We start from the raw sequence: 14,882 nt of genomic DNA, 5'->3' as shown, positions 1-14,882 counted from the left end.
TTTTTCTATCGTCTTTAATGTAAAAACAATAAAAACAATGCGTGAAAATAGCACAAATTTGGATGCTTAACATGAAAAGTTAACATGAAAAGTGAGATAACGTTTCTGGATTAGTTAGGATTACAGCATGTCGCTGGCACACTTGCGTGTCTTGAAAAGGTCGGTGCTGAACTTGCCAGGAAAATACAAATAATATACATTTTTTAGTCATATAACCTGCTTTATTGAATTTGCATCAAATAATCTTGTAGTTAACCTGGTGAAAAAAAATATTATATTATTCTATATTTCAATATAGTAACGTATCTCCTTTAAATGCATATCTAAAGAATAGCAATTGAAGATATATAAAAGAAACTCAGTGCTAGCATGGTGTCGATGCTTATTTTTACTGTACACTATACTGTAAGTTTTATTTACATCCATCATTACAACATCGAAAGGCACACATACATAGAAATGTTCCGTTATGTACAAATATATACAGAATAAATATACTCTGATCTACATCAGTACAAAATAAAGCTATGGTGCTCTTACGTACAGCGAATCCTTTCAAACCACCCTGAATAATTATTTTTCATGCTGACACAAAAGAGTTCGTTATATTATGTAGAGTAATGAAAATCAAAAAGAACCAAACAAAAAAACTGTATACATCAATCTCGTACACACCAGTAGCTACACTTGATTGTCAAGTGCCATCTCTTAAATGGCATTTTGATTAGTGCAATTTTTTTTTTCTGTAAAATTATGACCTGCAGTATATGCTGGGATCGTGATTGTGATGAGATGCAACATATAAAAATGTTATGGACAGAGTCTTGCTTTTTTTGCTGCCAAAAAATGTCAGGAATAAATAAATACGAACGTTATGGAAAATGAACAGAAGATATATTAAAAATTACACCAAGCTGACAATTTATCAGGTGCACCTTCTGCACAGGTTATCTGTTCCTCTGTACAATGTATTGGCACCACTCTAACCGAGAAAAGCACCAACATAGGAACATGGTGATGGTACTAGGAGTTAAGGTACAGCAGTGTATAATGAGAAACAGTCCACCAATCGAAACACTCCAACAGCCAACAAGATACTTGAAGACCATTAACCCCCACTGCATGGAAGACAATGAGATTTAGACTTTAATTGCAGTTTTCTACCAAAAAGGACAGCACGGCTTGGTAACAAAGTGCCAGGACTATCTGTATCCTGATGTTCCCCATCACAAAGAGTTTTGACCCATCAATGGCATGCACTATTTTTAGCTCCACCCACATGTCCTGACTTGGCTCACATGGTAACAGGGTAAGCAAGAGGGGTAAGAAGATTTTGCACAGGTATGGCTGGTACATCCAGTGGAAATGCACTATAACTGAACAACTTTGAGTTATTTGGCTCTATATAGAACCCTATGACAGATCCCTATCATAAAGGCTTCCTGATAGAACCCTATTAGGAGGCTGACAACCATTAATTATCAAATTGTCCTATAAATAACCACTGAAAAACCCTTTTTCTATGAGTGTACCATGTACCAAATGTTACTAAATGTTAAGCACCAGTCAGGTTCTAGGTATTAAGAAGAAAATAATGGCCAATAATTTGTAGTGGGTATACATTTGCATACATTACATACATACATTTAAGACATACACGACTGATGATTTACTGAGTAATTGAGGGTTCCAAAAGTACTCTACTTGGAATCCTTTCTGCTATGTTGTAGGATTCTCCATAGAACCATTAATAGTTGTACCTGCTGTACCTGTGCTAAATTTTGTTACCCCTCTTGCTTGCCCAGGCACCATGGGAGTCACATTGGGCCATGGGGCAGAGCTAAAAGTAGTTGCAAATGCTGATTGGTCAAATCAGAACCACAATCGTTCTAATTAATGTCTCTAGCTGGAGTAATGTTTCTACATCTACTGGGAAACCTTTGGGATAGGAAAACATTTTGTGGTAGGGTTCTACATAGAATCTTAAAGGGTTCCCCCAAAGGAAGAACTGAAAAACCCTTAAATGTTCTACATTTTTAAGGTGACAAGTTGACAAATGTGTCCTATAGTACCAGACTGAAAATGGCCGCATTTGACAAATGGCACATTATATTTATGGCAAATTGTCAAGACTCAACAGAATAGTCAATGACCTCATTTGACATTTAATTATGAAAAGTAGGTCAAGGTCAAGGTTCCTCTTCAGTAAAATACACTCCACTGTGTTCCCCTAAATTACCACATTCACAAAGATCAGCAGCTGCACTTCATGTCTGCTTAAAACTCATCAAGGCACTTTGGGTATTATAACTTGAAGCAGGTCTGATATTTAAGTGTTACAGTGTGCTGCATCTCAGTTAAAAGCTGTCTGATGCTCAAGTACCTCCAAGTAATCCGGTTCGGCGTGTAGATTAGCTTTCAGTTCAAAGTACTCGTTTTTAGTCTGCTCCACCATAACCTTCCTTGGCCTGGTGTACACAAGCGTCTCCATCAGTTTGAGCTCTTGATGATGCCCGGGAACTTGCACATCCTGTAGCTGTGAGATGTTTTTCCTGAGATATTCTGTGATGCTAAGTTGTTGGAGTTCACGTTCCCGCTCCAGGATGTTTTTGTACAAAGATCCCTTGTCAGCCAACGAAACAAAATCAGCAGGATACTCATGGGACACGGCCTTGTACTTCATTGACCCTGTAAGGGGGGAGCCATTCTCCTTATCCGTGATGCTGTGGCGAAGCCGATTTGGTTTCTCTGTGTCATAATCCTCAGTGTCATATTCTTTGTGCTGTGAACAATAGCTGGGGTTCCTGCAAACCTGAATGATGGGACTTCGAGAAGGTTCATCGTACATGTTCGTGTCATGCCTCTCAGCCAAGTGATGAGTTGTTTTCTGTCCATACATGCTGTAATGCAGGTGGATTGGGCTGTTTTCACGAGGCTGCTCCTCAGCTTGCTTTTTCTTCGAATGCCTGCGCCGGCGATGCAAGACAAAAACGATGATCCCAGCGGAGCAGAAGATGATGGTAAGGAAGAGAATAAGAAGGCAGAGGATGAGGACAGAAAGAGGAACTGCATCCGTTAGGGAACGGAAGAAGCTGTTTATGCCTCCATCTGGTGCTTCTGTTGTTACAACCCCAAATTCACTTGAAGGCAAGGAGTTATGGGTGACCAAACCAGGGCAGAGGACATCATGCTTCAGGTTCCTGACCTCAGCATTCACCACCTTTTTGGGACTGTGGCACAAGATGGAGCCCACCACTGTATCCTTTTTCATCTTCTCCAGCCATTGCTTCATGCTGACTAGATCACATGTGCAGTCCCAAGGATTGTCCTCAAGGTAAATCTGTTCCAGGAAATCAAGTTGCTCCAACACATTGCTGACCTGCAGGTGCATGAATAGATTGTTTCGCAAATTCAACTTGGTCAAGGGCACGTTTCTAAATATCTGTGCTGGTAGAGCGCTGAGCTGGTTGTTATTTAAGAACAGGAGCTTTAGGTTTGTCAAAGGGTTGAATGATCCTGCCTCAATCTCCCTGATTGCATTATATTCCAAGTACAAGTATTCCAGATTGTGGAGGCCCACAAACATAGTTGCAGTAATCTTCTCTATCCTGTTACCATTTAGATACAACTTTTTCAGATTGCTCAAACTCAGGAAAGTTTCATTGTCTACATAGTTTATTTGGTTGTTCGCCAGATGCAGCCATTCCAAACTGTCATATGTAACGAAATCATATTTTAAGAGTCTCTCTATCATGTTCCCAGTTAAAACAAGCTTACTAGGGCTTTGCTGAAAAATTCCAAGATCTGATATCCTCTGGATGCCCCGATCCTCACAGTGGATGAGGAACCCAGCACTGGGATGGTTATGACAAGAACACTGTGATGCACAGGATGTCTTTGGGACATGAGAAGGTGTGGGGATCTTTGCATCATTTCTTGAGTCTGGTATTTGGACAACCTTTGTGGAAGGGGTGACCACCATGTCCAGGGACTTGGATGGTTCTTCAAAGTTTATATCTGCATGGGATGGGCACAATACATCCCGTTTCACTTTGGCCAGAGGGGTACCCCTGAGATGCTGGGGACTGCTGCAAACCACTTCTCCAATGGCTGACTGTGCTCGCATGTTCTCAATCCAGATCTTCAAATGAAGGTTCTGGCAGTCACAGACCCAGTTGTTGTCCTCTAGCAGAAGCTCAATGATGCGGCCAATGTGCTCCAGAAAGCCCACGTAAGGCAGAGTCTGCAAATTGTTTCCACGCAGATCCAAATGAGTCAGAGGCACGAATCGGAAGATGTTGCTGGGAAGGAACTCAATGGAGTTGTCGTTGAGGATCAGGACTTTGAGACGGACAAGTTTGCTGAAAGCCCCAGGCTCCACGACCCGGATAAAGTTTGTGTCCGCCTGGAGGTATTCCAAATTTACCAAGCCATGAAAAGTATCCTCTTTCAACATCACCAGGAAATTACTGTTGATGTGCAACTTCTTCAAGGAGCCTAGTGCGCCAAAAACTCCAGGCACCAGCTCTTGTATGCTGTTACTGCCCAGATGCAAGGTGACTGCATTCCTGAAAGCCTCCATGTCCTCTAGGAGCAGCTCCACAATATCGTTTTTGTATAGATTCAGATGGAAAGGTCTATCTGAAGGTACCTGGATTTGAGAGATCTTGTTTATGTTCCTCTCCTCACAGTTTATGTGCAACACTCCATCTTTCTCCTCACAAGTGCACAATGTTTCACAAGCTCCTCCAAACGACACCTTAGGGCTCTCATCCTCTTGAAAACTAGCACAAGCTAAAAAGGAACAAAGGAACACAATCCTGGCCAGCATTGTCTCTCTTGGGTGTCTGCAAAGACAAGAAAAAGGAGAAAAGGAGGAATTAGTTACCAGAACATGAGGGAAACTGAAGAAAGAATAACAATTAGGTGAGAAAATACTGAAAAGAATTAATTAGACCACAATTACTGAAATCTGGAATATACATGCTTGTTTTGAACATCTGAGGTTTAGTTTTTTTTTTTTTTTTTTTGAAGCATTTAAGTCAAAAGCTTGTGTCATCAGTTGTCACCTGCTTCTAATCACACATCTCTGCAACTCACATAATCCCTGTAGCAATGTACAACATCTCAAAAAATGTTGGTTTTCAGCTGTCAACAGTTCACAGGTGTTCAGAAGCCACAGACAGGAGCTTCATTAAGCTTTACAGCATACTTTTTCATGTAGAAGATCATATGGTAAAAGGCTATGCTCTAAGAAAATTCAGTGGCTCTCACTGGAATAAAGTTCTCTGTGCTTAAATTTTCCTGTGTCTGAAAATTCTAAGTTACAGCTTTACCTCTGACTTTTACAAAGTCCTGACACTGGAGACTCCTTCTGTAAATGTTAAATAAACATCTCCTAACAGAAAACCTCACCACATCTATGATTACACACATTTTTAATCTGTTTAGGTGGAGCATCAGCTATAGAAGTCCCTGTGAATAAGCTGTTATGCTAACGTATTAGAACAAGTACATTAATATATATAACCTGTGATTTTGTAGTTGCACAATTTTATAAAATTGTCACTCAAGAATAATTTAGTCAAATTAATGGTGTCAAAACGTAATTTTGACACTTAATTTTAGTTATTATTTCATTTAATTAATACAAATTTTTGGTAGTTTTTCTACTCCTATATAATAGCTTTTTATCATAAGCTGAATCAGTCTGCCGAATACTGTAATAAATTAAGTGCAAAAATGTAAATGTAAAAAAATGTTAAATATGTTAACATATGATGATGTGTTTACCATGTTGCCCAATCAATGAAAATGTTGATGTTTTTACTACCCCCACACTATCTTCACCCCGCAAACCCCCACTCCCAACCCCCCTTTTCAGACGACAATCCAGACATTGTTAGCACTATATAAAGTTTTGTTGTTGTTTTCTTACAACTAAGAGAGGGAAAGAAGAAAAAGAGGGGCAAAAAACCCAAAGAAAAGCAAAATGAAATCATAAATTAAAACACGAGATATTGAGAGAAGCAATACAGAAATATTATGCACATGTTCATACAGTATCTATTTGTTTAAATGACTCATTTCATTTTTCCATGATGTATTCTGACTGGGATCTGGATAATTTTTTTTATTAATTCTACCTTGGCTGGCTGACCTTCAGTGCTAGTTATGTATTCACAATGCATGCTTTGATAGCTCGTCCTGTGAGGTTGCTTACATTGTCCTAGTGCTGTTCCTGCAGTGAGACATACATCCACTCATTTTTCATCAGGTGTAACGCAATTTTGAGCTGACGTGACAACGCAGCAGCGGCACATCTGTTTGACAGCGATGCTACAGACAATCGATTTCCCTGCTGAAATCAAACAGTGGCAGGAAAAAAAACCCAGGCCGTGGGCGCAAGGAAGAGATGAAACGATCAAACGCCGCTCGTTTATTCCCACCCGGGGACACGGGCACGGGGCGCACGAAATGAGATTAAAACAACTCACAAGCGGAAAGGCCTGCTGCCCCATTAGGACTCGCTGAAGCCGAGATTTCAGCCTCCCACGCATGCTAAATAATGAGGCACTGAAAAAAGCAGCCAGTTGTGCTACTTGTAAATCCCAGCGTCAATCAGGGTGTGTTGAAAAAACACACTTTCCTCCAAGCACATGTCATGTTTCTGTAGTGCTGATAAATTAGTGTTTAATTCATCTGCAGTTTTGTATGAAATGGCAACAGATCAGGAGGTGTTCAGCACGCAATCATAAATCATACACACCAGATCATAAGTAAATTTAGCCAAACAAATGTCACTCAGGATGATTCATCATTTTTCTTTCCAGTTGTTAATCGTGACTTTTGCAATTCAGCAATATGCAAATAAGCGTACTAACAAAACCCCTTATTTTCTTCTCCTAATCTCAGAGGTTGCAGAGAAATGTACTGTTGCTGCTTCATGACAAATACAACAGAATTTTTTGAACTAATACACACTGATCTTTAACCTAGTGGCTGGTGAATTAGACTGAGACACAGAAGCCATGCCTCCTTATATCATATATACAGTATGTATCATAAATATGTGAATCAGTCAATGTTTTGCATTATTTTAAATGCAAATACAAGTTATTAAAAATCCAGATTAAATAAAAAATAAAAAGGATTAACACAAAATGTAATGAGCCAACTTTAAATAAAAAGCTGCTCCACTTTAGAAAACATATTTCTATTTAACGGATTCTATTTATTCTATTTCATATTTCTATAAAAGCTGCCTTTTTTGCCTTTTTTTAAAGGCTACCCTACTGAAAGATTTTTTTAAAAACATTTTCGTGAGGATTTATGGCTTCATATATATATATATATATATTCCTGGTAAAAAATGAACATCTTTTGCCTGTTTTTATGATTTATCTATGGTATTTATTTTAATTCTATTTTTATTTATTTATTTATTTATTTATTTAGTCAATTTATCGGAGAAACACTTCACTTGTTTTGTTTTTACAATGTTATAAATTCATTTTAAATATTTAAAAATCCCTCTTAGCTCATAAAAATGTACTTTACTACACGAAATAGATAATGCATAATTTATATTAAACGTTTTAAATGTACTGGTTTAATTTTTTTTTTCTGGATGGAAAAAGCAGTGATTTTAGAAAAGGAACCCTCGCTGTCGCTAAGGAAATATTTCTTCCGTCTCTCTTTGTTTGTGTGTCATGGCTGAATTTCAGGAGATGCTGTAATGGGCTGTTATTTTCAGTAGCTTATTAGCGTTGTTTCGCAAACCACAGCAACCTGAAGGCTCAGGGAGAGCATGATGTCTCATTTAATAACGTCAGGAAAAGCTGTTTATTTCAATTTTAGTGCATGAAACTATCTAATATTTACACTTTAATTGCGCCTATACGGCCGTTCCTCATGAACTATTTAAGCTGTTAGCAACTAGTGGCTTTGCAGCACCACAGAGGTTGTCTTTTGTGTTTACAGCAAGCAAGCTTCATATCTTGAAATGTCGCAATAACAGCTGCTGTTTACAACTCTAACGGAGGAAGTTAGACATCCATTATGCCAAAGCTAGAAATAACACACTCTTAGAGCACTAAGATAGCTAAACAGATTGAACATGTGGTTTTCACCTTTTCATTAGTCGTCACGATGACAAGCCTCACATGGCTAGTCCACTATTTTGAGATCACCGGAATATATATTAGAGTTCATTTTTAGCATCGTAATAAATCTAAACACACTAAACCATGTTTTTTTTTCTAGAGCACATTTTATTAAATAAAATTAGCTAGCTTGTTTTGGTTTGCAAACTCTTCTAGCTACCTAACATTGACTAGCTAATGCTGGAAAGGTAACGTTATCATTTATGCAGTGAAATTTGAAATTAAATCCAGTATTTTGTGCTAAGCACTATATCAAGCCAAAGAACTGGACATTTTTGCTAATGGTTATGTCATATGAGACAGCTTGTTATTGGCTAATCATCAGCATCAGACTAATCCTGATCAACCTCATATGCTAACCGCTTGAAATATTAGCATGACATTTTGGCACATAACTGATTATCAGCACATTGCCTGATGTGTTGAACTTTGAAGTACTGCATACATTATTCAGCTTGATCATTACAGTATTTAGCCTCAAGCTGGCTAGCTTGCTATTGAATTTGGATTGCACACACACACACACACACACATACACACACACACACACACACATACATAGCTAGGTTGTTTTCAAACTTGGCTGGCTACTTAACACAGAGATAATATTAATTATAGCTAGGCTAAGTAGTTATTAGTTATATGGGCTAAGTGATGTTTGCGATTGGCTAGTGGGCAGAGTGAATGCTAATCAGCCGCATATGCTAACTGCTTGGGCTTTCATGCTAATAACCGCCTTGTTTATGATATTAGCCTGTAAAAAAACATGTCCTGGCTAATTAATTGTATTTGACAACATTTTTATTTTAACCTCTTTAATGTTTTTCTATGTTCTCGATGCAATTTGAGAAAGTGATACGTGGCTTAAGTTTAAGAGAATTTTAGCTGCACACTTGGTTGCTAATCAGATTAGCTGTAATTATTTCACAGACATTAGTTATTAGATCAACGGGATAGAATTGAATGTGAAATGAAAAATGAACATCTGGAAGCACCAGCTGCTGCTTGATCTCTAAATAATGTGAGAGCAGGTTGTCCACACACACACACACCCACACACACACACGCACACACAGCATGTAAATGTCCTAGATGTCTTGGTGATTAAGTTGCACTTAGTATGAATAAAACTGTTATTCAATCTATAAGCGCTAGCTCCGCCCCTCATCCTGGCATAAAATAGTCGTTTTTATGTGCCACAAAAGCTCTACGACACTATATGTTGCCAAAATAAACAAACCAAGAGTAATGCCATTTTGCTTCACTAACAGTAGAGCAGTTTGTCTAACAGTACAGGGTTCAATAATCATAGCGAAACATTAACACGGCTCAAATATCAATAAGCAATGATAGGAACAGAATCGTTAACACCGTTAATACGTTATACCACAGCGCAGTTGAATGCTTGAAGTTGATTGGTCAGAAGGTGTGCACTGTTCGTGTGACAGCACAGGTAGTTCCGGCTGTAACATGAAATGTTAATATTAATTCCTTCTAATATGTTATTGTTTCTATAGTAACAGCTCATACACAGGGACTTGTTCGGCAGACTATATAATCTAACAATCCTGAATTTCAATTACCCCTTATCTACAACACTAAAGCCTGGCGACTTATCAAGCAGTCTTTTCTTTCACCACATGCATTGGATATTTTATCATTGCATGTTTTTTTTTATTTTAAAATGTGTTGCAATTATTGACAATAAATGAATGGCTGAGATCTACTAAAAATTCCTCAGCAATCAACCGGTAGATTGCAATCGGCAGGTTGACGACCATTGCTGTGGGGTATGTCTCCACCAGAGGAACCTTTTTAGGAACTTTTTTCCCATTTCCACTGGGTTCCTGGGTCACAGTTCCAGGAACCATTTTGGTTCCTGCTACAAAGTCAATGCTAATTTGCAGCCCAGGGACTATTAGGGGCGGAGCTTGCCATACAGAACATTGCTGATTGGCATTCAACTTTAACATCATGGGGGAAATACACACAACAACACAACACTGAATAGTTACTGCTGGAAAGGTAACATTAACATTAACTCCGCCCCTCAACCATGGCCTTAACCAATCAGTTATGTGCACAATAAAAGGTCCAGAATTGGTTCTATAGAGTGATATATTGATTATAGGGCATGTTTCCATCAGAGGAACCTTTTTAGGAACTTTTTCCAAAAACTAAATTTCCACTGGGTTCTTGGGTCACAGTTCCAGGAACCCTTTTGGTTCTTGCTACAAACCAGATTTTCACATATTTCTATAGAGTTGATACCATCTGACATTTCTATCAGATTAACCTTTTTAAGAACGTTTTCTTCAGAAACCAGATTTCCACTGACGTTTTCTTCCTGGGCCTGACCCCTTTTAGTACTTGCTCCAGAGTTAATGCTCATCATCAATCCAGAAACGTTTAGAGGCGGAGCTTACCATATAGAATGCTGCTGATTGGTCACAGACTTTCCTGATTCATTTATCTGGCTAACTATCCAACATTTTTTAGATTTGTTTTTCTTTTTTTTTATCTTATCAGCTTGATCTCCAATACTCCAACAAAGGCACTCGAGTTGTGCAAAACAACCAGCAACGTTGTTCCGTGGTTCTGACCCTCCAGAAAAAAAAAGAAACAAACTACTATGAATAGATGTAAAAACATGACTCGGATACCTTCGCCAACTTTCAGGCATCCGGTATTGTTTAGAAACAATGGAAAGAGAATAGAAATCATGCACCTCTTTGCGCTACAGAGACATTTATGGCTCTTTCACCTTTAACTCAGGTTCTAGCTTTCAGAAATGTGTACTTCTATATTATGTGTACGTGGTGTTTGTATAGACATTAGGCATACAATGTGGCTAATATCCAGTTATTCAGTAATTATTACTATTCCACGGCGCTGTTGAATTCTTGATTATTACAGGTTAGAAGGTATTGATTAATTTCCTTTAACAGCAGCTCTTACAGTACTGCAGCTGCAAATCTCAGGTTGCTATTAATGCACTGTATTATTGTTTCTATAGTAACAGCTCATTCACAGGGACTTGTGCAGTGGACGCTCTACATAAACAGATTTTAAAAAGTGTGTAATCATTGAAATGGTGAAGTTTTCTGTAAGGAGACATTTATTTATTCAGCGTTTATTGCTTACACACACATTCACATTCCACATGCTCAGTATTAACTTCTCTTCTGGGCTAAGAAAGAGCAAGAGAGAGAGAGAGAGAGAGAGAGAGTGAAAGAGAGAGAGAGAAAGAAATCATTTGGAGATTGTGTGCTGCATGTGAGGAATGTGTACTGCGTGTAAGAAGTGTGTATTCCATGTGCAGAGTGTGTATCGCATGTAGAGTGTACATTGCATGTGGAGAGTGTGTATTGCATATAGAGAGTGTGTATTGCATGTAAAGAGTGTATATTGAATGTACAGAGTGTATTGCATAGAGAGTGTGTGTTCCATGTGAAGAGTGTGTGTGTTGCATGTGGAGAGTGTGTATTGCATGTAAAGAATGTGTAATACATGTAAAGAGTGTATACTGAATGTACAGAGTATACTGCATGTAGAGAGTGTGTATTCCATGTAGGGAATGTGTACTGCATGTAGACAGTATGTATGTGGAGAGTGTGTATTCCCTGTGGAGAGTGTGTTCTGCATTTAGAGAGTGTGTGCTGTGTATGAAGTGTGTGATTTCCATGTAAAGAATGTGTGTTGCATGTAAAGGGTGTGTATTCCATGCAGAGTGTGTATTCCATGTGGAGAGTATGTACTGCATGTGGAGAGTGTGTATTCCATTTGGGGAGTGTGCATTTCATGTAAAGAGTGTGTGCTGTGTGTGAAGAGTGTGTATTCCTTGTGGAGAGTGTGAGTTGCATGTGGAGAGTGTGTATTGCGTATGGAGAGTGTGTGTGGCATGTGGAGAGTGTGTGTTGCATGTGAAGTGTTTGTGTTGCATGTAAAGGGTGTGTGTGGCATGTGGAGAGTGTGCATCGCGTGTGGAGAGTGTGCATCGCGTGTGGAGAGTGTGCATCGCGTGTGGAGAGTGTGTGTCACGTGTGGAGAGTGTGTGCTACAGAAAGTGTTTCCTTAAGAAAGCTACATACCATGAACCACCCAGAGTTTTTTCAATATCCACTGGTTTCTAGTGTTCCCTACTTTCCACTGTTCCCTACTTTCCAGTGTTTATAGTTTCTAGTGTTCCCTATTTTTCAATATCCACTGGTTTCTAGTGCTCCCTAATTTCCACTGTTCCCTAGTTTCTAGTGTTCCCTATTTTTCTATATCCACTGGTTTCTGTTGCTCCCTACTTACCACTGTTCCATTGTTTCCAGTGTTCCCTAGTTTCTAGTGTTCCTTATTTTTCTATATCCACTGGTTTCTAGTGTTTTCTAGTTTCCAGCGTTCCCTACTTTCCACTGTTCCCTAATTTCCAGTGTTCCCTAGTTTCTAGTGTTCCCTAGTTTCTAGTGTTCCCTATTTTTCTATATCCACTGGTTTCTATTGCTCCCTACTTACCACTGTTCCCTACTTTCCACTGTTCCCTAATTTCCAGTGTTCCCTAGTTTCCACTGTTCCCTATTTTTCAATATCCCCTTGTTTCTAGTGTTCCCTAGTTTCCACTGTTCCCTAGTTTCTAGTGTTCCCTACTTTCCACCGTTCCCTAGTTTCCAGTGTTCCCTTGTTTCCACTGTTCCCTAATTTCCAGTGTTCCCTACTTTCCACTGTTCCCTAGTTTCCAGTGTTCCCTTGTTTCCACTGTTCTCTACCTTCCATTGGTCCCTAGTTTCCAGTGTTCCCTTGTTTCTAGTGTTCCCTATTTTCCAGTGTTCTCTTGTTTCTAGTGTTCCCTATGTTCCAGTGTTCCTTACTTTTCATGGTTCCCTTGTTTGCACTGTACCCCAATTCTCAGTGTTCTTTTTTGTGTAGTTTTCAATCTTCCCTAGTTTCTAATGCTCCCTCCTTCCCACAGTCCCTACATCTCGGTGTCTCCTTGCTTGTCGCCGTGTGCAGTGTTCCCTTACCCAACGCACTGTGTACTTATTCTCCCATATCCCCTTGCTCCCTAATTCCCAGGGCCCCTTATTCCCGCACGTCCCTCTGTGTTCCACTGTTACTTTCTTTTGTCCCCGTGATTTCTGTCCTGCTTTTTCTCGACTCCACTACATTGCACTGTTCACTGTCTTCCCTCGGGTTCTTTAACACGAGCAGCGCGCGCTCCTGAACTGCCACCACTAACACTTTACTGCTTAAACAGCGCGTGCTTGAAATGATCGCTGCCGCGCGCGCGGCTCGTAGTACAGAAACTGGCAGTTAATGACACGATAAATGAGACAGTCTCGCGAATGTCGGCGCGTGCATGCAAATGCCTTCAGATTTGTATGTTTTTGTATGCAAATGCTTTTAGATGTTATGGGGCTAGTCTCAGGAGAAAGTGTGTGTGTGTGTGTGTGTGTGAAAAGACGCAGTCAGTCTCTGGCACGTCCTCCAAACTTCACATACGAGCCGCAGAACTACACTAATATTAATAATACTGAATAGCATGACACTACAACTACAGAGGACATGGCACGCACGCACGCACGCGCTCATATACATTTAAGCCGAATTATTAAAATAATAATAATAATAAAAATAACAAATCGCCCTCACCGCACTTGCAGGTAAATCCACCCGTCACTTCATCCGCCTTTTAATCAGATCAGATTAAAAAAAAAAAAAAAAACTCCGAAATTGATAAAAGAGAAGCACCGAGGACCGGAAACGTCCCATTGATGAACGCGCTGAATGGCACGTGCGTTCAAATGAATTCCCCAGATCCCCGGTTTAAACGGAGCTCGCGCTTCACCGTCCAGCTCTTCTGTCTCTTCTGCTGCTGTCGCTTCTGCTTAGTGTGTGTGTGTGTGTGTGTGTGTGTGTGTGTGTGGAGTTAGGGGCACACAGAACTGCACCTGAGCTCCTCCTGCTGTTAGTGCGGCAGATATGCACGATCTACCACACACACACACACACACACACACACACACACACACACACACACACACACACCTTCTTGCCTCAGGTGGCATTTAGTTTTGTCTATATTTATGATCTTTTGTAGGGGAGTTCAATCAACTGTATTAAAATATATAAATACTAGAACAATAATACTTAAAAATAACAAAACATAAACATATGATACATCATAAAGAGTAAATGTAATTCCACCATTTTTTTCCACCTCCATTATTTTTATTCATTCCATATAATTACAGTAAATAAGAATACATCCCAAAAAAATCTCATTTGTAAATTTGTAATTTATTGTTTGTTAAGTCAAAAAAGTTGAGTTATTTATTTGTTTGTTTGTTTATTATACAACATCCAGCTGTTATACTGTAAGATGTTCAGCTGATAACACGGCACGTTTGGAAAAGTTCCACCTGTTTTGCATTGCGGACGAAAGAGATATCCTGTGGCCAAAAGGACACAACAGCTCTTCGTAGGGAACAGAGCTCAAGCCTGAAGCGATCTCGTTCTCTGACTGATTTGCAAGCGATTGTTTTACATAAACATCCATCTGTATTTCCTTTAGGCAAATCATCCTCACCTCAGCTGCCCGCTTTAGCACATCTGCTAATCCCTCATATTCAAACTAGTCATGAAGCTCTACTCACTTCCAGGATCTGGTGTATTGTTCATTAATAGGCTATCAGTACAGTACAGTGCATTCTGATTGGATATGAGCTGGCG

At 39.4% G+C, this 14,882-nt stretch overlaps 1 protein-coding gene across 1 annotated transcript; it reads right to left on the bottom strand.

The window, feature by feature from the left end:
- Nucleotides 1-382: 382 nt before the first annotated feature.
- Nucleotides 383-14,053, bottom strand: slitrk6 (SLIT and NTRK-like family, member 6). The gene is made up of 2 exons (XM_026929328.3): nucleotides 13,803-14,053; nucleotides 383-4,847 (listed from the first exon to the last, which is right to left on the bottom strand). The coding sequence occupies exon 2, from the start codon at nucleotides 4,829-4,831 to the stop codon at nucleotides 2,354-2,356; it is 2,478 nt and encodes an 825-aa protein (XP_026785129.3). The 5' UTR covers nucleotides 4,832-4,847; nucleotides 13,803-14,053; the 3' UTR covers nucleotides 383-2,353.
- Between the last annotated feature and the right edge of the window lie 829 nt (nucleotides 14,054-14,882).

This window comes from Pangasianodon hypophthalmus, chromosome 26 (assembly GCF_027358585.1).
Source record: "Pangasianodon hypophthalmus isolate fPanHyp1 chromosome 26, fPanHyp1.pri, whole genome shotgun sequence".
Classification (NCBI taxonomy): Eukaryota; Metazoa; Chordata; class Actinopteri; order Siluriformes; family Pangasiidae; genus Pangasianodon; species Pangasianodon hypophthalmus.
Note: the sequence above shows the minus strand (reverse complement) of the source record. Positions and strands in the feature narration are given on the sequence as shown.

What these genes read in the sequence shown, in the direction of transcription:
- slitrk6 (XM_026929328.3), bottom strand. Translation starts at nt 4,831, where the DNA reads ATGCTGGCCAGGATTGTGTTCCTTTGTTCCTTTTTAGCTTGTGCTAGT.